Source organism: Carassius auratus, unplaced genomic scaffold (genome assembly GCF_003368295.1).
Source record: "Carassius auratus strain Wakin unplaced genomic scaffold, ASM336829v1 scaf_tig00011493, whole genome shotgun sequence".
Lineage (NCBI taxonomy): Eukaryota > Metazoa > Chordata > Actinopteri > Cypriniformes > Cyprinidae > Carassius > Carassius auratus.
In genome coordinates, this window is record NW_020524210.1 from 41,237 (window position 1) to 55,812 (window position 14,576).

At 36.8% G+C, this 14,576-nt stretch overlaps 1 protein-coding gene across 5 annotated transcripts in view; it reads left to right on the top strand.

The window, feature by feature from the left end:
- Positions 1-14,576, top strand: part of LOC113073162 (amyloid-like protein 2) — a 72,948-nt gene that overhangs the window by 35,296 nt on the left and 23,076 nt on the right. For all 5 annotated transcript variants that reach the window (XM_026246035.1, XM_026246037.1, XM_026246033.1 and 2 more), the window contains exons 2-6: positions 952-1,125; positions 3,070-3,199; positions 10,588-10,700; positions 11,530-11,750; positions 14,263-14,450. In XM_026246035.1, coding sequence (XP_026101820.1) covers positions 952-1,125; positions 3,070-3,199; positions 10,588-10,700; positions 11,530-11,750; positions 14,263-14,450 — 826 coding nt within the window. The remainder of the gene's footprint in view (positions 1-951; positions 1,126-3,069; positions 3,200-10,587; positions 10,701-11,529; positions 11,751-14,262; positions 14,451-14,576) is intronic.

Consider the following 14,576-nt stretch of genomic DNA (forward strand, 5'->3'; position numbering starts at 1 on the left):
TGAGCTAGTGAAACCAGGTTTTGGGCTTTTCAATGATTTAAAACACAGTCCTCATGTATTCTCCCACTTTCTCTGAGCTTTCATGACAAACATGTTTGAGACACTTGGTATCTTGGATGTTTTTGCAGTGGTCAAAAGTAAAAATCCCGTCTGTCCAGATGCATGTGCGTGTTACCTGAGCTCTGGCCAGTAAATGTGTAACAGCTCTGTAACTGAAATGAAGCAGGCTTCATTAACCTCAGCCATCGGCAGGAAATGATGCGTTTGGAGACTTCTGGACATTTTAGTTTTGTCCCTGGAGTTTTGAGCGATTGAAAGAGTCGTTAGGTCACTGCATGAGTTCGTGTGCTGCTGAAAACATATGAATAGGACACAAACTCTGTGCGATCAAGCATGTATAAGCTAACTAATCTAATAAAATTTAAATCATGACCCTAGATCACAAGAATATGTCTTTAGAGATGAGGAAAATCTGAAGCAGATATTATGTTTATTCTGCTTGTTTTTATAGACCGCATGAAATAAAAGTCCATGCTTGGTTTGCTTGTGGGAAGCCGTGGCCCAGTGGTTAGAGAGTTTGACTCCTAACCCCTAACCCTAGGGTTGTGGGTTCGAGTCTCGGGCCTGCAATCAAGGTGCCCTTGAGCAAGGCAACGAACGAACCCTCAACTGCTCCCCGGGCGCCGCAGCATAAATGTCTGTTCACTTGTGTGCGTGTGTGTGTGTGTGTGTGTGTGTGTGTGTGTGTGTGTGTGTGCGTGCGCACTTTGGATGGGTTAAATGCATAGAACCAATTCGAAGTATGGGACTTTTTTCAGTCTCTGGCTAAAATCAGTAATTCTAAAAGAACTCCTGTGTTATGTCTGCTTGACTTTTATTGGACTATAATAAGAGTGTCCATTAACCTCATCCCTTAATCTTTCTCTCACCTTTCTTCTTTGTTCTCTCTAGGCGTTGGCAGCAAATGCAGGTACTGGATTTGCCGTTGCAGAGCCGCAGGTTGCCATGTTCTGCGGCAAGCTCAACATGCACATTAACATCCAGACTGGTCGCTGGGAGCCGGATCCTTTCGGATCCAAAACCTGCGTCGGAACCAAAGAAGGAGTGCTGCAATACTGTCAAGAGGTAAAACGATGCAACAAAACATAAATGTCCATTAGAATTAATTTCTTGTTCAGTCCTTAGAGGGAGTGAGCAGTGAGCCATCTGCTTGAGCATCCACTTCACAATAAGAGCATTTGCTGATTAATGGAAATGCAGCTATGCTAAGTTCAATATAAAAAAAAAAAAAAAAAATTCTGAGACCGTTTGGTCTGTAGAGGAAACATTTGCGCTAATTGATATTATAACTGTCGTCACCTACTCTTTATTTTATTTTTCACGTCAAGAGTTTTTTTTTCTGTTATTGAATGAAGTAACATTAAATATCAGATTAAAAAATGAGAGAAATCTGACCATCCATATCGCTTTTTATATAACACAACCAAGGCAACGACTGACGCATTTGTATTGCGTTCCAAAGAGCTTCATTATATGTGCGACAGTGGAAACCGTATCAGTGCTGACTGGCCCACATCGGCACAGGATGGAAAGGTTAAGCAAAGAACCGTTCAGCCAGATAGTGGAAAAGCAGCTTATGAATCAGCCATAAGTGAACCTCATGATTCAGCTCATCTGGAAGAGAAGACGCAAATGCCGAAGACCTCGGCTGTGTGGGAGCACTTTAAATTGAGTGAGGACAAAACAAAGGCAGTGTGCCAGATATGCGATTTTGAAACTGGACCACAACAAGTTTGAAAAATCATCCTCTAGTTCTGGAAGTAATGCACTATAGTATATTGTTGGTGTAAAAAACTAGCTGCTTTATCCTCCATGTTAATCAGTAATTTTAAACACTTGGAAAATACTTGTGAATACGGCAGCCTTAAAAAAACAAAAAAATAGTACAGTAGCCCAGCCTAATATTTATTTTCTCTATATTAAAAGTATTGCTGTTAACAGATGAGTGTGTTTTGTATCACTGCAGTGTCTGTTCTCGGAGCATATAAGCCCTGTCCGTGTGAGGCCTGCTGTCGAGCGTGAAGTCGATTGGATGAACCGTTCTCGACATCATATAAATGCAAAGAGACGGACACACAGCAGAGATTCCTGCCTTTATTAAAGAGAAGAATATGTTACGCCCCTCGATGCTTCGAATATTCAATGTTGATTATTACCAATGCTTCGAAGCTCAAAAAAATGGTATTCGGATCAGCCCTAGTACAATGTTTAATGATCAAAGAGGCAGTAAGTTTATGAACATTTGTTACAAAAAATGCTGTTCTTTAGGACTCTATTCATCAGAAAAATCCCCAAATAAATCTAACAAGGTTTCCACCGAAATATTTAGCAGCTCGACTGTTTTAACATTGATAATGACAAGAAATGTTTCCTGAGCAGCAGATCTGCATATTAGAATGATTTCTGAAGGATCATGCGACGAGTAATGATGATACAAATTCAGCTTTGCATCAAAGAAATTTTCAATTGTTTTTGTTTTATAATATATACAAATGGACAAGTTTTTTTTTGCAACTTTTGAATGGGAATCTTAGTATTTAACAAAATATTAAAAATGAAAAGACTCTTTCACAGGAGTGTCCATCAATACATCAGTTGCATCACAGATTTACACATCACCCAAACTAAAAACACCTCAAACTATTACTGCATTTAACTCTCTTTATACACTACTCTCAGACATTGGTGTCTTTAACTGCTGATTTATAACCGCAATAACCCTCCCAACACACTGTACTCTAAAAGATCCTTTCCCCAACTATATTAAAAAACACTATTTGGTTAAAAATGTCAAATATTACTCTCATCTGTCATATGGCTGACTGCAAAAACAGCAATACTGTCCCTGTACATTTTGAGATTGCTTTTCATAGATGTCCTTTTAAAGCATTTGAGGAGAGAGTAAATCTTGTGTTAGTTCCAATACGTGAGTAGATGGAGTCTGGAGATTGTGAAGCAGGGATCGCAACATAGTGTACAGTCTCAATCTCTCCGCTCTCTTGCCTTTAGATGTATCCTGAGCTGCAAATCACTCATGTGGTGGAAGCCAACCAGCCAGTCAAGATCGAGAACTGGTGCAAGAAGGACAAGAAACAGTGCAAGGGCCACGCTCACATTGTGGTTCCCTACAAGTGCTTGGGTAAGTGGTGTTTGATTGACAGCTCTGTTGTCCTCTTAAACAACCAGTTATCCAGAATGTCCTGTGGGGTTAAAGACGCCGTTGTTGAAGTGAGACATCTGAGAAGCCAGATCAGCAGTTCAAAGTGATGGATTCAGTCTCTGAACTTGAGCTCAGCTAGCTTTTTCTCATCTGTGATTGGCTCCAGGCTCCAAATATTGCTCAATACGAAGAAATAAGACATTTAAAGTATTTTGTGACACTTCACCCCCACTTGTTGGAAAAAGTACCTATAGTTTAACTAACAGTTTAATTACGGTCACACGTCTTGATAAAAACTGAATGTTCAGTTAGTGCTGCTGCTCATTACTCCTGAGCACTGATCTCAGGAAGATGACAATGGGGCAAAAAGCCATTACTGTGTGGAGAACTTTATAGTAATAAAGCAAAATCCCATTTCCCCTTCCAGACAGAGGCTGTGAGGCTGGTGTGAGTGCGGGGGTGTGGTATTGGGTATTGTTTCTTATTCTACAGTACATTACCTCTCTTCCAGGAGGTTTTCCAGTAATTGCCAATGGCAACTTGGTCACCCGAATGGTTTAAACTTTCAGACTTTGTAAACTCTTTAAGACTTCTTTGTCTTTCTTCATTTTTTCTTATTTCATCTTGCTAACACGGCCTCTGGCTCATTGACTAGATGTTTGCGATGAGGTATAGTTAACGTTAAAAGAACATCAGTGGAGAATCTCTGCATTAAACTGCTTAATTATGAGGTCAGTATGATTATTAGTGTTTTTCACTGGTTTGATCCAAAAGACAGGAAAAACAGTAGTATTCTGAAATTTCTACTTTTTTTTTTTTTTTTTATTGGCAACAACTTTTTCCAGTTTGAATACATGTAAAAATGTTATAAATTTTCTGTGATGTAAAGCTGAATTTTCAGCATCATTACACCAGTCTAAAGTGTCACATTTAGAAATCATTTTCTCATGCTGATTTCCGTTGTTATCAATGTTGAAAACAGTTGTGCAGCTTAATATTTTTGTGAAAACTGTGATACATTATTTTCAGGAATCTTTATATAAAATGTTCAGTTAGCAAGATTTATTTGTAATAAGTCTTTTTTAATGTCTTTACCATCAGTTTAGATCTACTTGATGCTGCTTTAATTAATAAAACCTTTTCCTTTATTCCAAAAAAAAAAAAACTTTCCCAAACTTTGCAGTACTTTGCTTTATTTATGCCCTAATGCATGCTGGGAAACAAAGTCCAGAACCACCGAAATCAGAACACACTGTACTGAATGATTACAGCATATTGGAATGATTTCTGAAGGATCATGTGACACTGAAGACTGGAATAATGATGCTAAAAAAAAAACTTTATCACAGAAATTAATTATATTAATAGTATAAAAGTATTAATAATATAAAAAGTATATTAAAATAGAAACTGTTATTTTAAATTGCAATAATATATCACAAAATAATTTTTTCCCCCTGTATTTTTGACCAAATAAATACAGCCTTGATGAACACAAGAAACTTCTGTAAAAATAAATATAAAGCAAGAGAGAGAGAAATATTTGATAGATGATAAAAAAATAAGTTTCTAGTTTACTGATCAAAAACACATTTGTGACCATGAAATACATGTCTTTTTTAAAATTACACTACTGTTATTATACTGATACATTTAAATGCAATGTTATAATTTTATTTAAATAATAAAAATGCGAAATAACAGCCCTATGACAGTAGTTTTACACTGTAAATGTATGTGTATTTGGCGCAAAATTTAAAATGGCACTGCTGCTAGTAATGCAAATACAGTATATTCATAAAGACTAGTCATAGTCTTAGACCAGGCATGAATAACTTCACACTGTTATTAATTTTCTTAAGCAAATAAATGATTCCAGTCCTATACTTCCATTTGTCCCAATCCACATAAGAACAATAACCTTGATCACATTGCATCTCATCAGAGAAAGGCCTGTCCATGCCTTTTCCTCATCTCCTCCTGTGTTTGTCCCTGTCTTGTAGGAGAGGATTGAGTTGTGGCTCTTTTTCCGGGCTGAAAAAAGCCATTAGCGCTGCTAGCCGACTGTGAAATGAGCCGACGGTCAGAGGCTTTCCAAGATGGCTGATTTTTGTTTTGTGTGTGTGTTTGAGCTGACACGGCAGCTGTTGACTCTCTTCACCTGATGTGGGCTGCGGTTTGATTGAACGGGTCGGGCACACGGCGCACTTTCAGTCCAGAGCTTCCTGTGTCTCTCTCTTTGAGTGACAGCTTGTCGATCGAATCTCTCGGTCTGGAGGAACCTAAACCTATAGCAACACCACACCGCTCCATCAACAGCTTTCGCTACTTATGAGTTGCCATGGAAACTGTTTTATTGATCTGAAGTGGAGCGTGCAAATTGGCTGAAGATAAAAATAGAAAAATGAAACCGCAGCAAAACCCATAAAAAAAGCTGATTTTTTTTATTTTTTATTTTTTGGGCATAACCAATGACTCCATTGCTTTGTAGTAGCTAGTATGTTTTGGGGGGCTACTACAGCCGTTTTACGGTGCATATCTCAGTAACGGCACATTTCAGTTAAAAATCGCATGATTTGAAATGAGTTTGATCATTCGTGTCTGTGAAACAAATCATGCTGGACAATTTACAGACTCATTTTTAATGCATACTACCCTACCCTAACCATAATATGGAAAGTATTGATGTTTGTCTTGACGAATGGTGCTAAAATGTGGGTGTTTCTGGCCACAGTTGATGGTGATTTCTGCTGCAAAGCGGTCAAGGACCAGGCATATTCTGAGTCTAGAAAAGCAGCCCCTGGTGTTTAAGGAGACTTTCTTCTTGGAGCGTTCGTAACCTTGAATTGAAGTCGGTACATCAGCGAGACTCGCTCGTGTTTTGGCACACCTTGTCTTCTCACCTCTCCGATTCCTCTGGGGTTTAACTGCTGTTATTAATGAGGAATGAGGTTTCATTGTGATTCAGCAACATTCTGGCCTCTGGAGTTTAATTAGGGAGAGTGATTTTGTTTTGGTGGTGTAATGCAGTGAAATGGGCGGCTCGTCTGTGTCTCCGTCTCCGTCTCTCACTGCAGAGTAAACCTCGGAGAAATCTGCAGATATGCTTGGGCTTGATCTTTGAGGATTATGCAGTATTGCACTTCCAAGCAGTTGCATTCCTTTAAAAAATATCAGATGCATGCTGTTAAAAATATTTTTTAAATGGTCATTCGCTCATCTTCATGTCATTGCAAATCCGTATGACCTAAGAAGAGGAAATGTACATGCTGCAATTTTTAATACAGTGGAAGCACAGTGATGAGACAGCCAAGCTCTTAAAAGGGCCAAATAGTATGAAATGTAGTCCATAATTGTAAGCCATACAATAGTTTTGTTAGTTGTTGCAAGCTCATTATTGATTTTAGTAGTACCAATCACAATTGGATCACACTGGTCTCGGTTGCAATTACAATAAAGTTAAACTGAGCAAAATCAGCATGAGAGCAGCATGAGCATTCTTCAAAACTTCTCTCTTTATGTTTCACGAAAGTCATGTGATATTACATATCCACAAGACATCCACATTTGTTCCTCTTTGAAACATTTCAACATTTGAAATCTGAGAATAACTCATGAAAAATATGCTTTTGGATGAACCATCCTATTTTTAGTCTTTATTTTTTGGTTTTAGTTTCCTCAAACAGAATGGAGAGGGCTTAAGACGAGGAGGTTTATATGACCGCAATAATTACATCTGTGAGTGCATGTTAAGAATTTTCAGAGCTATTCTGGTCATCTGAGAGCTGAGCTCATATCTTACCATTAGAGCTTCACTTTCAACACTGGCTTGATTCATTTCAGCCGACATTAACTCCTAATGGGCAGTCAGCAGACATTTTCCTGTATTTAGTTTGGATCTGTTTAGCTGCTGTCCATTTCATCCTTTTAGCCTTAATAGACCTGAATGATACCAATACAAGGTAGTGCTGAGATCAACAGCTCTTCAGCAGAGAGGATTGTGCTAAATCAACAGCAGAAACATCAGCAGTGATCCGCTCTCCAAAGGTTACTCTGGTTCATCTGATGCTAGTGTTTCTAAAAGACCGACGCGGAGTCTAGTAGATACAACCAGAGATAAAAACTGAAAGAACGGGGGAAATTGTTTTTAGAGCGATTCTACAGTTTAATGTGTAAAAGCCATAAATCTTTGATGCAGGACTGGTACAGAGCTGAAGAACTGCGCTTTAATCTACAGTATGAAGTTGAAGGCAGATGGCCTCAATCCTTTTGTGTAGCATTTTTTTTCTCTGCCTTTGTTTCTTTCTAACTACGTATGTAAAACTTTTTTACAGCTCTTGTTGGATCATCTAAGAGGTTTTTGATCATGTTGTGAGCCTGCAGTTTGGCTTCACAAGTCGAATTCATCCACAGTTGTTTAATATAAAATGGAAATTCAGGGGTTAGTTGAGCGCACAAATGAGTCATTCCATGTGCAGTCCTGCTTTTTGGCATTTGAAAGCGCTTTTTTTTTTTTTCATTAGTGCCACTCTCTGACCAAAATATATTAAATCGTTATCAAAGGAATAATTAATCTAACAATAAAAATACATCTTTCCAAACCTGTATGTTGTTATTGGGTCCATGGAACATAAATGTGAAATCCTGAAGCACCTTCAGTGCTTATTTCTAAAGAGTAGTGACCTTCAGAATGTGTAATTGGTTCACACTGAGCTTATTTATGATTTCGAAAGACTTGTGCACACATAGTTAGAAAAAGTATTGCTTTTGGTTATTGGCATTGTGGGTCAGTGGACAGGTGCTTGTTTGATCAACTACTACATATACCAAAATGTGAAATATACAACAGAACATATTGTTGTAAGCAGTGTATTTTTTAATTTCCTGGCTGGTAGTTTTGTGTTTAGTTGTAGAGGCAGAATACCTCGCTCTTCAGATGATATCAATGTGATACCCCGTTTATTCCAGTTGAGCAGCAGTGTGCAGTCCTATGTTTTTCCTCTGTTTTTCCATTTATATTTCACTGGTTAATTTAAATTTTAGTAATAAACAAACTAATTTAATTGAAATCATGAAACGATTATAAACAATTTAGTAAAAAAAAAAAAGTTATAGTAAAAAAAAAAAACAATTAAGGAAGCAAAGAAATCCAGTTTGTTTGTTTTAAAAAATGGTCTATTTCTCTGCGGTCAGTTTAATGCTTTAGTTATATTTAGTTAAAATAATCAAAAACCATGTTTAATCAAATTCATAGGACTTTAACAATGTTGGCTACTAAAAATTATTCTTTTACTGTTATTACTTTGAGAACTACATTCTATTGTGGAATAGTGCTGTATTTGTCACAATTTCTTCAAGTTAAACCAATTTTTTTTTTTATATATATATATATATATATAAACCGTTTTTATCTAATTATTTCATGAAATACTTGTGAAGTGACTCCTGGAGATGAAGATGGTGTTTGTTCATGTCCAATAGTATTTTTGCAGTTTATTATTCACAAACCCTAGTCTATATCGCCATTGATCAAGAGTATAGCCCTGCGTTTTAATTTATGCTTCCAGAATTTGCCAAATTCCAAGACAGGCCACATTACACAGTTCCTTTTTTTTTTTTTTTTTTTAAGTCTGGATTCTATGATCCCTTCCATGTTTTGGAAATCAAAGGGCCCTAGTTAGTGTTTGCCATTAGTTGGTGAATGTATTATGTGAGTAAGACTGTATGTTTTGAGTCATTCAGGGTAGATACAGTTTTTTTTTTTTTTTTTTTTGTAAGGGCTTTAGTTAGTTTGGCCCCTGAGGGCCGATGGGACGAGTTTTGGTGAGAATGCATGTGTGAGTTTGTATGGCTTGGAGAGGCTTTGGTTTGTACAACAGATGTGTTCTCTGCTATTTCCGCTTCTTTCCTCCAGACCCTCTAATTTTCCAAAACACTGCCCTTTCTTTCTCTCCTGTCCTCCTTTTCTCTGCTCTCTGGATTCTGGCTGATTTGGCCCCTAGGCCTGTTTTTTGTGGTAACCGCTAAATGAGCAGTTTGTGAATGGTCACAATCCGTTTCTATTGTGAACAGACTTCTGGTCATTACAGGATTCAATCTCTCTCTCTGTCGTTCAGGTCAAAGGTCAGATTGGCCTCCCAGCTGTCCAGAAATCAGCTCTGTGATAACTCTCCTGCATATGGCACACAATCCCATGCTGGCCCATCTGATGGCATCTGAGCTTCTCATCTGTCACTCGCTCATTAACACACTCTCTTTCCTGTTTCATTTACACATCAATCCTTGTTTAGTGAAAATTAATCATAATTGAATGAAAATAAGATGAAAAAATATATTCATCAAAAACACTTTGTTGTCAGTTCAATTGATGATTTCAGTGATTTAACTGAATGTTTACTACTTTTTTTTTTTTTTTTTATAGAATTTACATCAATTCAATATCAATTCTCAAAAGCCACGAATTTATCTTTCCTGGTATTTATTTCAGCAAACTAAATCCTGTCCAAAAAGTTTGATTTATTAACATGAAGAACCTTTGATCGAAATAAAGTACTATTGTGACCCGATGAAATCGCAACAGTACTTCTACTACTACTACTACTACATTTTAATGTAAATTTTGGCGAATTCCTATTTGGGCTTCAGTTAATAGAAATAAAACAAAAATCATCATATCGTTTTGTGCAATTACAAAATCACAAAGGCTGCGTGTATTTAAATAAATATGTGTCATGTGTTTCATAGTGCAATGTGACACTGTTCATACTCAAAGTATTAGTGTTGTTTTTCTTTAACACTTGATTTGGTGAAATATTATAGTAATTTAATTTATTAGTAATTTAATATTTTATTCAATATTTATTTAATTGTATAATAATACTAATAATAATAAAACTACTCTTATCGTTATTCTTATTTTAAATAATTATTGTATAGCCATATTGATACTATATATAATCACAAATTTATGCAGCCTACAAACAAGCACAGCAACCTTTTTCACATTAAAATCGCAATCAAAGCAAGGTTTCTTAGCACCTCCATGGTCAAACTCCCCAGAAATGTTAAACTCCTTCAGAAGTGCAGTGAGATGTCTGTGTGCACCAGATCTTTGTTCGGTCTCCTGGTACGGACCAGATGTCTTTTCAGATGCCACTTGCCCTATTTGTAATATGCTCATTATAGAAGGCAAAAGACCATGTGTTGATGAATTATTGAGCTGTGTTTTCTTCTGCTGTCCCAAATTTGCAATTCTGTTTTGTTAGAGTGTGTGTTAGATGTTTTGCTGTTTGCATTGTACCAGCTGCGTGATATTAAAGCCTCAGCTTTGCCAGTAATCAGAGTGTTGTGTGTCTGTATGTTTTCAGTTGGGGAATTTGTGAGTGACATCATCCTGGTGCCAGAGAAGTGTAAATTCCTCCATAAGGAGCATATGGACATGTGCGTAAGTCATCAGCAGGGGCACGGTGTGGCCAATGAGGTAAGATATCAGCATCCAGTGCAACATACAGACACAAACTACACATAATGCACATTAACACCTAATCATCGGGACTAGCTCACAACTCATGAATACTACTCTGCTTCTGTCTCTCGTTTTATTAAAGACAAAATAATTTTTGTAACAAGTCTTTGCGGTCACTTTTGCTTCATGACGAATTGAGTGCATCCTTGATGAATAAAGGAATTAATAAAGATTAAAATCTTACACCAAACGCTTACATTATAATAATTAATACTATAGAAGTAATTAAGTCATTCTTAATTAAAATTCATAAAAATGGTTCATATATTTAATTGTCATGTGGTGATGCTAATCTTGTGAAATTAAAATTATAATCTCAATTTCAAAGCTAACAGACAAATATGCTTTGCTGGTAGTTTTACATGTAAAAAGTCAAGCCAAATCTCCATCATATCTGTGAAGTCTGTAGCAACATTTTGGCTCCTCGCATGTCTGCATGAAATATATGTATAGCAACAGTTTAGCAGTTTTTGAACTAAAGTTAGCATCCTAGACACGTATTGTCATTGCTACTTCCTCGTGAATTAATTTGCAGAATGCTGTGAACTGTGTGTACAGGATAGGGTTGAGCATATAGAAGAGGACACAACTGAGTGTGTACGTGGTCACAATGTGTGTTACTGTGAATCACCCCAAGCTGCCATCATTCATTCTGAGTGTGTGCGTACTGAAAGCATCTGCATGCGCTGACTACTGATCCCTGGACAGACATTTGAGAGCTGAAGACTGGCCTTTCAGAGCACATTTGCTCTAATTGAATGAGATTTCTTGACCCACTCTCTAGGCCTGCTTTAAGGGGAACATGGTCCTGCACAGCTATGCCATGCTGCTGCCCTGTGGCATCGATGTGTTCCATGGCATTGATTACGTCTGCTGCCCGTCTACTCGTCCTGAAGAGCTCGCACCTCCTGCTTCACTTTCTAATGAGCTAGATGATGAGGATGAAGACGAGGATGAGGAGGTGGAGGAGCCTCTGGATGAGGATGAAGCAGCAGTAGAGGAGAGGTAATATAGTGCGTGTACGTGTGATCCACCACTGATGATGACTGTAATAATGATGAAGATAAAGTTTTGAAGATCATTCTAATTATTAAAGAGTAGCAGAGGGCTAACAACGCAGGGGAACACTATCATTGGAACCACTTTCAGAATTATTTTATCCAGCTAATCAACAATCAAAATAGGCATAAAAACACAATTTATCTTGAACTATGAACAAGAAAACAATATTATGTTCACATGAAAATGCATTTTATTGAAACTTTGACACAGCAGGTCAAGGTTGTTTATAATGTTTCATCTCTGATCAGCTCCATTCAGCTCCAAAGGTTTAGACCAGTTTTAATAGAGTGAGATGAAACCGTTTTAATGTCAATTTAAATATATGCACTATTGTATATGCACTATTGTATTGTATTTTTTTCTCTTTTTTTTATAGTCTTTTATGCTCACCAATGCTTTGATCAAAAATACTGTAAACTTCTGAAATTTTACTATTAAAAAAAACAGTTGTCAATTTGAATATACTTTAAAATGTAATCTATTCCTGTGATGTAATGCAGGGTTTTCCACGTCTTTGCAACGTTAGTCCACTATCTTCACATTCCCTCAGAAATCATTCTGATATGCTGATTTGGTTTCTTAGTTAGTGGAAACCACTATACTATAAAGAATCCTAAAAAAAAAACACTATATTAAATTTTAAAGTTTATTTATTCAATATTAAAAAAGATTTAACATCATTCTAAATGTCTTTCTTCTGGTCATTTTATTAATAAATACTAAATGGAATTAATAACTTCTTTAAAAGAAAATAACTTCTGAACTGTAGTGTACATTACTGACCTGTTACATTAACTTTTTTTAAACTTTTAAAATAACTGCAGTAATACCGTAAAAAACACATTGTGTAGCATTTTTATGTGATAATTTGTATTATTTTTATTAATAATGACATTCTTTTGATCAACCAATCATTAGTAAAATAAGTTCCCAGGCATGGAGGTTAAGCTCTAACTTAGACAAAATTAATGATTGCTAAAAACTGGCTGACTCCTAAATCGTTTTCGTATTGTCAATTATTTACTCATCCAAATTTTTGGCAGAGGCACTGCCTCCTTAACCTCCTTGGAGCAAATGCCCTGGCACGCTTATCAAAGGATGATGTATTGGTATCTTATCACGTTTTGAGGGGTAGTAGCTGAAACATTGTGTGTGAGAGCATGCATCATGTGAGGAGGATAGTGTAGGATAAATTAGGTTGACCATCTGGATATTTTCGAGTGCCATGCCCTTGACCTCAGACAGCTGCTTGATTCACTTCCATAAATCAAAAAACCTCCAACCTGTGCTCCTCCTCTCCCTCTGTTTCCCATGTTCTCGTTCCCTCTCATCCCACTGTGCTCCTGTCATGTCTTTGTCATATCTCATCCTGCTTTTTTTCCTGAATAACATTAATATGTCCTTCATAGTTCACCTAAAAATAAGCTTGTCTTCATTTACTTGAGTATCGTTTATATACTATTGTTGCTTAAATTTATACATTTTAATGTTTTTTAATTTGTGTGCTTTTGTTATGTAATTTTTAGGATATGTTATGTATGTGTGTGTGTGTACTTTATTTATTTATTTATTTATTTATTTATTTATTTATTATTCTTTTGACATTAAAACGGTTTCATCTCACTCTATTAAAACTGGTCTAAACCTTTGGCGCTGAATGGAACTGATCAGAGATGAAACATTATAAACAACCTTGACCTGCTGTGTCAAAGTTTCAATAAATTATTCTTTTGTTTGTTTTAGTTATTTTAGGACTTCGTAACCTAAAATAAAATGGAAAAGGTTACCTTGAACCGTTAACTGAAGTGTGTGTGTGTGTGTGTATATGTAATATATATATATATATATATATATATAATATATATATATATATATGCTGTCAACTATATCATAGTTGACAGCATATACATATATGTGTGTGTGTATGCATGCATGCATGTATGGTCTCATTCGAAAGGACGGCGATATGTTCAAGCTGCTCATAAATGCAAATTGCTATCTAAAGAAGAAAGTGACGTGACCATACAGCTAAGTAAGGTGACCCATACTCAGAATTCGTGCTCTGCATTTAACCCATCCAAAGTGGATACACACACAGCATGAACACACACCCGTAACAGTGGGCAGCCTTTTATGCTGCGGCGCCCGGGGAGCAGTTGGGGGTTCAGTGCCTTGTTCACGGGCACCTCAGTCGTGGTATTGCTGGCCCGAGACTCAAACCCACAACCTTGGGGTTCAAACTCTCTAACCACTATGCCACAACTTCCCCATCTAATAGCACTTCAGTATAGTTACCATTTTAAAAGGGTACTTTGTCAGTAATACTTTTTGAAATGTTGAATGGGGTGTAGATTGGGACACTACTGCTGTAGATAGATGTAAGTAAAGGCAAAAAGTCTAAGAAAAAACCTTACTCATTACTAATCATGTTCATTCTGTCTTTTCTTGTTTTTAGCGATCCTGTTGTCAGTGACCCACCCACTCCAGAGGACACAGCTGAAGAGGAGGAGGACGAGGAAGACTACCATTACGTTTATGAAGATGAAGAGGACGACCGAGACAGTGAGGAAAAGGACACGAAGAAAGACAAAGCTGTCATCCCTGAGAGCCAGGATGTTGAAAAAACTCTGGAGGAAGTGGAAGGTCAGTATCACACTGTTTGCTACCTTTATTTCCTTACTGCCACAGTGTGCTTAATTGATATGTATTTCGAGTCCTGTTCACTGTAGAGGATTACAATTATTGACTTTTATTTTCAGAAATAATAAT